At 46.7% G+C, this 10,791-nt stretch overlaps 1 protein-coding gene across 2 annotated transcripts in view; it reads right to left on the bottom strand.

The window, feature by feature from the left end:
• Nucleotides 1-4,963: 4,963 nt before the first annotated feature.
• The window catches only part of LOC149318427 (slit homolog 1 protein-like), a 169,190-nt gene continuing 163,362 nt past the window's right edge, over nucleotides 4,964-10,791 (bottom strand). For both annotated transcript variants that reach the window (XM_089509672.1, XM_089509673.1), the window contains one exon: nucleotides 4,964-5,540. In XM_089509672.1, coding sequence (XP_089365798.1) covers nucleotides 5,302-5,540 — 239 coding nt within the window. In that variant the 3' untranslated portion in view covers nucleotides 4,964-5,301. The remainder of the gene's footprint in view (nucleotides 5,541-10,791) is intronic.

Below are 10,791 nucleotides of genomic sequence, written 5' to 3'. Positions count from 1 at the left end.
TATGAAGTGAGGCTGGAGTTGTCAGATATCACACACAGTGTCATCAAAGCAAGCATAGCCCTTTGCATTAGAAGGACAAGTTGTTACTAAAATATGAACATGTATAAAACAAAACAAATTGGTATACCAAATTTTCAAAAGATGTGCTGAGAAGAAGGAAATATTTTGCAAGCCACTGCTTTAATAGGTAAATGCCAGGCAAGTTCATGGGCAATCTTTGTGGTTGCTTTCTGAAATTATAAAGCCATATTCACTTGGAAGGGATATTCTACTGAGTAGGCAAAAGGGCTTGGAAGATGTTTTTCTTAGCTGCTATCCCACTCATTGCTGCCTCTGACTTGGCCTCCCTAAATACTTTACAGTTGCATTAGGAATTTTGGAGCTTGAATGTTGCCTTAGTTTTAATGGGGGAAATTAGCACTTTAACACAGTTGTAACATGGCCATCAGACGTTTTTCTTCACCAGCCCTAGTAGACTATCGTGAAGAAATTACTTGCACTTCATGAGGAGTCTACACAAGCCAGTCATCCCACTGTTTTGTGTTGCATTACTGCACAATTTCAGATAGTCTTTGCTACCAGCCTCTCCACTCTGTGCTTGCCTTCATCTAGATCTTATGCTTGGTTTGGTATTATCCTATTTTCTTTCTATCTATCCTGGTCTCATTGCCGGTCCAAGAAGACTTTATGCATTTGAGCCTTCCTCGTTGCCTTACGTTGATGGTACAAATGTAAGAGAGAGGAACGGCTGCTCCTTCTAGCCTACTTTTGAACTAGTTACCGGTACTCTTTCTTCTGAGGTGCAGGAAGTATCTGTGATGAAGCCAAATGGTGGTGGTATCACTGATCTCAAGTGCAAGTCTCAAATAAGTCCAGCTACTTCAGTTCCCACCACCACTGCCATGTTTCCACTTAAAACATCAAAGGTGTTTGTGTGTGTACATTGTGTACACATACAGTGCTCTAGTCTATGCAGTCTTGTGTGACTTTAATTGTCAAAGCCAGTAATGCTGTTAGTTGGAAAGTTAAGACTGAGTAGCAAACAAACAAAAAATTGGTACAGCTTCCACTCAAGGACAAAAAGAAGCAGAAGTTGTCACTTGCTTATGAGACACCATTGCACCACTCATTAATAGGGCAGTACCTTCTAGCTATACAGCAGAAGGTAAATCGGGATACAGTTGGCCCTTCTTATACACAGATTTTTTATACACGGATTCAAGCATAGACGTTTTGAAAATGTTCAAAAAAAGTATAAATTTCAAATATCAAACCTTGATTTTCCATTTTTTATAAGGGACACTATTTTGCTATGTCATTATATTTAATGGGATTTTTATACACGGGGGGAATCTTGAAACCAAACCCCAGCGTATAACAAGGGTCCACTGAATTTGGAAAAGGCTAGCTTGATTATTAATAAAGAGCTCAACACATGGGTCAGTGCAACAAGCTAGAACATGTGTATCCTTGAGAGCAGCTGAACTGATGCTTCTTTCAAGGAAATTACTGAACAGAACTATTTTCAGTATGCAACTGTTAGTCTTTTTGTTCACTAACCATTCACCAATTTTTGAACATAAAGGTTACATTCTAGTACATTCTAGCAGCTCCTCTTAACTATTGTTCCTTGGATTCCAAATGTGTAAGTGTAAAGTCTTTTTAAATGGGTTAAGACAACCAGAGCCATTGTGGCATAGTGATTTGAATATTGGACTGTAACTCCTGAGACCAGGGTTTGATTCCCAGCTCAGCCATGACATCCATTGGGTGACCTTAGGTAAGTCACATGCTCTCAGCCTCGGGGGGGGGGGGAAGCAAACCCTCTGAATAAATCTTTCCAAGAAAAACCCATAATAGGCTCACCATACGCCAGAAACAACTTGAAGGCACACAGCAATAAGGCCAGAATAAGTAATGGCAGTGTTGTCTGTGGCATATTTTTGTTATCCAATAAAAGCTAAAATCCTGCAGGTGGCATGTGCTGCCATAATCCTTGGTTGAGCTGGCACATGTACGTTTGGGGCACTGTACAATGATATATCCAGTACCCCGTTGCATGCTCCCTCTCCAGCAATGGCTGTTGCTTTGTTCCCCAAGCTACTGGATGCACTCAGGTACAATGGTGCTGTCCTCACACAACTAAGAAAAAGCAGTCGTGTTCTAAGTGGAGGCTGCCCCCATTTTCCTTGGCTACTCATGAAAAGCCAGAATATGGGGTGATAAAGGTGCACTTGAAAGCCCCAAATGCTTTTTGCATAGCTGGAGAGGAAGTGGCATCAAAGGAACATATTCTGGTCCCCTAATGATATATGTATGCTGTCAAGAATTGCTGTGGCAGCCTACTTACTGGATGTCAGCCATATCTACAACCAAAATATGCACTGCAGTGGCAGGCACAGTCCAAAAATTCAGACATACCAATACTTGCAGCTTGACATATGTAAGTACTGGTACTGGAAAGGAAATTTCAAAAAATCCTAATTAGTTTATTTGGGTAATTGTAACTAATTTAGGACCTTACAAATGGAAGTTTAAAAACTGCACATTATCAGTGGGAGGAAAAATACATTTAACATTTCTGAAGTTTCTAAAATAAATAGAAATTGGAAGAGATTTAAATGGTGAAACCAGAATGTGAAATTGGTGGCAGGTTTTAATGCCCCTACAAATCATGTTACATTCAAATTGATTTGGCTCCCATCTTGTTTCCTGTTGCATTTGTCAATAGATCTTGGTGGAGTCAAAAGCTCTTGGTACTAGCAGGGAGATTAAGCCCTCCTGCCATTCAGGTTTATTCCACTTACCCATCACCTCTTAACCTGCAGCAATGACAGATTTAACAGATTAGCACAGTTCCGACACAGCCAGGTAAAAGGAGCAGAAAATGACTTTCATACTGCTATTTCCCCTTGCCCCCCCCCCCCTAATTAAAGTGTAACCATCAACTGTATGATGTATATAATCCAACCGTTTGATACCTGGGACTACCCAAAAGTACTCCTCCAGCGAGCAACACTCCTCTTAAGGTCCATTTTTCCTGACTCGCATCCACCATACAATAAAACCCATTGTCCTAGAAAACTGCTGCCAGATGCGCTCTGGTTAGACCCATGGACTACCTCTCTAGAAAACCCTCTTGGAAGAAATATAATCCATACCTTTCAAGCAACAGGCACCTGTTTGAGGCTGCTGAGGTTGCCCTGGAAACAAGAACACAGGTAGAGCTAAGGCCTCCAAGCTTACATGAGATATTGTGTGGTCTCTCAGCAACTGTTTTCTTGCAAGGTAATTGGATGGGGATTCAGAATCCTGAGAATCTCAGCTCTTGCTTTTTAAACAAAGGTATTCCAAGCCTTCAAGGCTGCCTGTATACTTTAAAGCCTCAGTATGTGGAGGAAGTATGTGAGAAATGTTTCCAATGGTCAGGACTTACAGCTTTAGTGTGTTCTTTTTATTTCTTTTCCCCTCCTGACCAGCAGAAGCAGGGGGAAATATATGCAAGCAACCTGCAAATATGTTTGACTGACATAATCTCTGTTGATCTGAGATTGCAGCTTTTCTTGATCAGAATTCAATTTGCTTTGGTGCAGAAGCTGGGTTTCCCTTGCCATTGTTGGCCCACAGCAAATAGAGAGGGAATGAAAAAATTTTCTCTGGAAGAAGCTAGATCCAAAGTATCACAGCTGCTGGTGAAACATCAGGAATAAACTCTTAGAGCACGGTCTTATAGCCCAAAAAACCCACAAACTATCCTTGAGTAATTTGCAAGCTTTTCTGCCTTGGGTCCATCAAAATAACCCACTAACAAACAGGGATTCGGAGATGGAGAAAGAAGCAACATTGTCAGCTTAGTTTATTTTAAATACCTAGATGTTAAAAATCCACCTCACTCACTTTGATTTTGTGGCAAAGACCTGGTCTCATTTGTGCCCTAGATGGGCAAAATCTAAAGTGCCTACTCTGGAAACCTGTGCTTCAGATTTTGTGACAGGCAGTGCCTGATTTATCATACCCCACTCCCCACTGAGGAGCAGGGACAAGGCTACTTTATGGTGGGCCTGGTGTTTATGTTGCATTTTTGAAGAGAAATGCTACAATAAATGGAGTGTAAGAGACACATGCTATCCATTCCCCTCCCTCTCTGCTGCCCTTCTAAAAGGCGAGTGAAAGTAAGTATGATGGGCATGGATATGATTATCCTAGAATTGGCAATTGCTGAATTAAAGAACTATTCAGACCTTTTGTTTCAGCAAACAAATGGCAGTTACACAGAAAATGATTCTACAGTGTAGAACTACAGCACTGGCTGCAGAAACACAGGAGGAACCCAGAGAAACCAAATTTGGTCTCTGTTGTTGCATGCACATCATGGAAATTGCAAGACTTGCTCAGGCCAGAGAGCTAGGCCTAATCTCAAGTCCTAGCCTGAACAACTATAATGTGAAAACAATTAGCCAAGGATCTTCCAGTCTCCACAGAACCAAATACGTACTCAGCAAGTAAGACCCACTGTGGTACAAGGGAGCACAGAACAAGCATGTGTATTCCTGGTAATGCTTGTGGCTTAACCAACCTAGAATATGTTCAGTTTCCTTTTAAGCAGGTCTTGGCAGACGATCACATTGGTGCCCCAGGCTAAACTGTTCTTATATAGTACCTCATTACCTTGTGATCATCAGGTTGTTAGAAGCAGCTAGCTACTCATACAATCTCTTTCCTTCTTCAAAATTACATTGTCTTCCCTTTCCTGCCCCTTTCCCTAGCTGCTGCCTCTGTCTCCACACTGTTTGCAACTGAGCCCCATAAATGGAAAATGAGGTGGCAATGAGCAGGGGAGCAAGAAGAGAAGCTAGAGTGGCTACCCAGCAAGGGGGGGGGAAAGAGCTGCCTAACAAAAGAAAGCAGGCACATCGCAGACTCCAACACCAAGTAAAATGAGAAGACATGAAATGACAGGATCCTGAGGCTCAGCTAGGCATGGCCCCTCAGGACAACACAAACAGGTATGGCTAGACTGATAAGAATCCATACTGGGTTCAAGCAGTGGCCCCAGATAAAGTCTGTGCTGGATATAAATACATCTGTTCTGCTGGATTTGCCAGCAAAAGTCTTCTATCTACACTGTGGTTTGGTCCATCCAGAAGACCTACTGTTACTGAGCCAAAGGGTCAGCTGCCAAATGGAGTCTCCTACCCCACCCCCCTCCCAGCAACAGGGGCAAGAGGAGAAGGTCCCAGGCCTTTGTCAGTCCAGGCCTGCTCCAGTGGTCTCTGGCTCTAGCCTGTCCCTTGCCGGAAACTACAGGCATTGGGAACAGCCACATTTGCTGGGTTTTTCCACCTCCTCCACAAAGGAAGAGCCATCGCTGCACTCAAAGGTGTACTTCCTGCGCTTGAGACGCAGTCCTGTGCAGCAGCCTGGTCCTGGGCAGGATCCTCGGCACTCCACCCAGGAGACAGGCCGTGTGGTCTGGCAGATGGCATAGCCACGTTGGACCTGGTGGAAGTCACGCACAGCCTCGCCTCGACATTCCGACTCTAGTGGAAACAGAGAGAAACAAAAGAGGAAGGTCAGGATAGGATAACAATAGAGAAAGCCACACCAAAGGGCAAGGTCGAGCACTTAGCTGGAGAGATCAAAGTGAAGGCTACCTCAAAAAATTAGGCATTCCAATACATTTAAGTATGTCGTGACAGAAAACTTGCCCTTTGGGATTTTTAAATGGAAGTTAGAGACTGCCAAACAGGGAAAGACAGAAGGACAGGTTGCTTACCTGTAACGGTATTTCTTCAAGTGGTTATCTGCGAATACATACAAATGGGTTGTACTGCGCCTGCGCAGTGCTGCTCACAAAACTTCTAGAATCACTGGGCAAAGTTAACTTTGCAACTTTTTGGTGGTAGCTTCGGCCATCCCTTATTGCGTTCCCGCTCTTTCCCCAGTTCCGAAATTTACACTGTGTAAGCAACATGAGAATGAGCCAATGTAGAGCAGGACACTGAAGGGAGGATGGGTGGGATTTGTATGTATTCACAGATGACCATTTGAAGAAATACCGTGACAGGTAAGCAACCTGTCCTTCTTCTTTGTGGTCTCTGTTAATCATACAAATGGGTTAGACTGACAAGCTTAGGTCAGTGGCAGAGGGAGTGTCATGACACTAAAGTAAGGTTCAAATAAAACTGTGTTTATTAACCACAATGAAATCATTGTACGAAAACTGTGTCAGTGGAATTTAGTACTTCAAAACAGTACTTTGACCTGTTCAGTTATAAGGCACATAAACAACACATTAGGTCATGCAGGACCTATGTAAACCATGTCAGTGCTGTAAACCATGCCAATCCTGGGAAAAAAGGCATTCATTTAAACAACATGTAAACAAATGGAAATGCAGTGCAAATCAATGTAAACCTGAAACCAACACTGCCCTCCCAAAAGCTATGTCCCGTTTGGCCCTGGTGTCCAGCCTATAGTGTTTGATAAAAATCAAGGGCTGGGACCAAACTGCAGCTTTGCAGACATCCTCCAAGGGGACCCCAGTCAGAAAAGCGGAGGATGTCACTACCGCCCTAGTTACATGGGACCGAACCCAGGCCAGGAGAGGTCTGCCCAACAGTTCATAGCAGAGGTGGATGGTACCAGCCACCCATTTGGAAAACCTCTGCGCAGTCACAGGCAGTCCCTTTTTCAGTTCCAAATAAAATAATAATAATAATAATAAAATTTTATTTATATACCGCCCTGTGGCGAACCAATCCGGTTCCAATAGCATTGGAAAAGTCTCTTGGAACGGCTTGAACCTGCAGTTCTGTCCAAATAGAAGGACAAAACTCTCCGAACGTCCAAGGTGTGTAAGTGGTGTTCGGTGTCGGTGGTCAAGTTTGAGGCCAGGGTCAGTAAAACAATGTCCTGACACATGTGGAAAGATGACACCACCTTAGGCAGAAGGGTAATGTCAGTACGGAGGACAACCGTATCCTTATGGAACCTAAGGAAAGGCTGATCCCTCCGCAAGGCACAGAGTTCACCCGCACGGCGAGCAGAAGTAATGGCCACAAGGAAGGCTGTCTTCCAAGTCAACAGCCACATGTCATCTGTGGCCATAGATTCAAAGGGCTTGGATTGCAGAGAAGACTGCACAGTGTCCAAACTCCAAGCAGGTGTCGGTACCGAGACTGGAGGATGGAGGTTGTTGCAATCCTTCAGGAAACTCTTCACCAGAGGGTCCCTGAAAAAAGAAGGTTTGCCATCAAACTGGAAATGGGAACAGATGACAGAAAGGTAGCACTTAATGGAAGTGAGGCACAACCCCGAATCCAAAAGTATCATCAGGAACTCCAGCACAACCGGTGTCGACACTCGGGATGGAGAGAGGTCTCTCCTTGAGAGGAAAGCCACAAACTCCTTCCATTTGGAAGCATAGGACTTCTTGGTGGCCGGTTTCTGGGCAGCGAAAATCACTGTCAGTACCCAGGGATGTAGCGGGTCTAGGGCTGGAGCCTCCATGCCATCATCAGTAGGTTCTCGATGTCTGGATGTCGGACCCAGCCATCCTGGAGAGTGAGGAGATCTGGACGGAACTCGAGATGGAGAAAGTCCCTCCGGGAGAGGTGGAGCAGGGATGGAAACCACGGTTGTCTTAGCCACCAAAGGGTGATCAGGATGGCATCCGAGCAGTCCCTTGTCATCTTGGCCACCACTCTGGTGACCAACGGGAATGGAGGGAAGGCGTACAGCATCTCTCCTGACCAAGCGAAGGCGAATGCGTCTCGAGGGAATGCTCGTTGTGCGCTCAGGAGCAGAACTGGGGACAGTGGCTGTTGAGAGCGGTCATGAAGAGGTCAATCTGGGGGGTTCCCCACCGACTGAAGAGGTCGTTGACTGTCTTGGGATGGAGCCTCCACTTGTAGCAGACAGTGGAAGACATTCTGACCTGGTCGGCCAAGTCATTCTCCTCTCCTGGCAAGTGGATTACTTGGAGCCGAATCCCTTTCGGGATGCACCAGTCCCAGATGTGGAGCATGATGTCTGTGACCTGGTGCCCCCCTGTTTGTGGAGGTAGTACATGACTGTGGTGTTGTCCGTCAGTAGAAGTACCTTGCTGGAGAGGTTCATCTCAAAGGTTCTCAAGGCCTTTTCCACACCAAGCATCTCAAGGGGGTTGATGTAGAGAGCCCATTCGTCTGGAGACCACTTGTCCTTGATGAAAAGGTTTGACATGTGGGTGCTCCAACCTTCAGTGGAAGCATCTGTGGTCAGTGTGACCTGGGGCTGAGGAGGAGAAAAAGGCATGGTGACACAGACGTTCTGGGAGTCGAGCCACCAACAGGGCGAGCGGGAGACGGGTCTTGGGACCATGAGCCACTTGGTCGGAGGGTCCGTCACATCGTCAAAGAGGAACCATGACTGGAGGGGTCAGAACTGTAGCCTTGCCCATGGTGTCATGAAGGTCGTGGAGGCCATATGTCCCAGGGCTATTTGGACGTTGCTGGCCCTCACTCGCCTGTGAGCGAGGCATGTTTTGACTGCAGTGCAGAGAGCGTGGAAATGGTCCTGAGGGAGATAGGCAACACAGTCTTCGGAGTTGAGGACAGTGCCGATGAACTTGATCCGTCTGGTTGGGGTGAGATGGAACTTCTCCCAATTCACCATGAGCCCCAGGGATGAGAGGAGTGACAAGGCGAAGTCTATGTCTCTTTGTAATTCGTCCACAGAGGGGGCCGTGCGGAGCCAGTCATCCAAGTACAGGAAAACCCTGGAGCCTCGTTCGTGAAGATAGGCCACGATTGGAGCCATGCACTTGGTGAAAACTCTCAGAGCCCTGGAGAGGCCGAAGGGAAGGATGTTGTAGAGGTACATGTCGGGGCCGATGGCAAAGGACAGGAACCTCCGGTGACTCTCCCAGATCCCCACGTGGAAGTACGCGTCGTACAGAGGCCGTGGTGTAATAAGGGCAGAATAGAAGCAAGAGTTACCATAAGGAATCGACGATAGTCCAAGTAGGAGTTGAGAAGACAGGCTAGGATTGGCCTAATGCCCCCATTGGTCTTGGGGACCATAAAGTATATGGAGAAGAAGGATCTAGGGGCTTGTGAAAGATCAATGGGTGAGATTGCACCCTTTGTCAAAAGAGTGTGTATTTCGTCGAGAAGGGTGTCTGAGGGAGAGCTGGAGGATATGACGAAGCACGCAGCCAACCTTCAGGACCTCTTCTTGCTTTCGGTAGTTCTTCCTGTACCGAGCAGGGGGCTGGTGGTGGCCAGAAGAAGAAGAGGACTGGGATGGGTAATAATAATAATAATAATTTGTTTTATTTATATACCGCTATTCCAAAGATCATAGCGGTGAACAGCAAGTAAGCTAATTAGCAAATAAGCTAATTTGCCCCCAACAGTTTGGGTACTCATTTTAGCGACCTCGGAAGGATGCAAGCCTGAGTCGAGCTTGGGCCCTTTTGCTGGTCTTGAACTCGCAACCTTGTGGTTTCGAGTGAATGGCTGCAGTATAGGCATTTAACCACTGCGCCACCAGGGTAACACTGCCTCTGGTGCTCCTGCTGTTAGTATGGATGGTCCTGTTGAAAAGACCTCTGGCGCCGTCCATACCACTGGCACTGACCTCCAAACCGCCTGTGGGAAGAAGACTGTGCAGGCGTGGACATCCCATGCTTCTTAGTCGTGGTTTTCATTCTGTATTTGAAATTGAGGCGCTCATCCTTCTCCCGGTTGAATAGGCCAGCCTCATCAAAGGGCATGTCTTCAATAGTAGCCTTCGCGTTCGGGTTCAGGTCCGATGAGCGAAGCCACGTGTGTCTTCTCAAGGCTATGGCCGCTGCCATGGATTTGGCTGAACAATCTATAGAATGGCAGGCAGATGTAATCAGCCAACTAACGATGGAGTGGGCTTCATCCCGGATCTCGGTCAAGATGCCCTGGGTCTCATCTGGGACATCCGGGATGAGAGGAGAAATCCTCTCCATCAGGCACTGTATTTAGGCTCCCATACGGGTGTTGTAGTCCCAGGAGGCGTAACCCTTCTTTGCCAGACCATCAATTTTTTTGGCTTCCCGATCTGCCGGCGAGGTGGAAGTCTTTGGGATGAAGGACTGTTGAGAGCCTTCAACAATGGCTGAATTTTGTCTGGGGTGAGCAAACAGCCTAGAAGACTGAGACAGGGTGATCCTGTACAAGGACTCAATCTTCTTGGTCATGGGCACGACAGAAGCCGGTGCATCCAAAGAGCGCTTGGCAATTCTCTCTAGGGATGGCAGCAACGGGATGGACGCTGGCATAGGGACCTTCCCATGGACCCGTCCCTCAATGGGGTCAGCAGCATCATCCTCGGTGTGGGTGATCTGAAGATCAAGAGCGTTCCCTTTCTTGATGATGTGCTCCACCACATCAGTTGGCGAGGAGGCACCTGGCTAAAACAATTCCTGAGGAGATTGGTGGCCCATCTCAGAAGAACTGGAGTCCACATGAGACACATGAGGGAAGTGCTGCTGGGACACGTCATGATCCGAGTTTGAGGGGTCACCCGTATTGGAAGGCAGCGTCTGGGTGGCAGCAACCGCAGCAGAATGAGATGTTGGTACTGACGCCGTCACGGAGACCGAAACCAATGGTGTCAGGGTGGATTTCATCACAGGCGCCGGTTTGGGCCTCAAGGAGACGGTGGATGTTTGTCCCAAGTGACGATGGACAGAATCGTGGCTAATGGCAATGTAGCATCTGTCAGCCTCGCTGTCATAAAACAGGTCTGAGTCCTAGTGTTCCAGATGGCGAG

Source organism: Sceloporus occidentalis, unplaced genomic scaffold (genome assembly GCF_023333645.1).
Source record: "Sceloporus occidentalis isolate IW3139 unplaced genomic scaffold, rSceOcc1.0.p SCAF_2, whole genome shotgun sequence".
NCBI lineage: Eukaryota > Metazoa > Chordata > Lepidosauria > Squamata > Phrynosomatidae > Sceloporus > Sceloporus occidentalis.
Note: the sequence above shows the minus strand (reverse complement) of the source record. Positions and strands in the feature narration are given on the sequence as shown.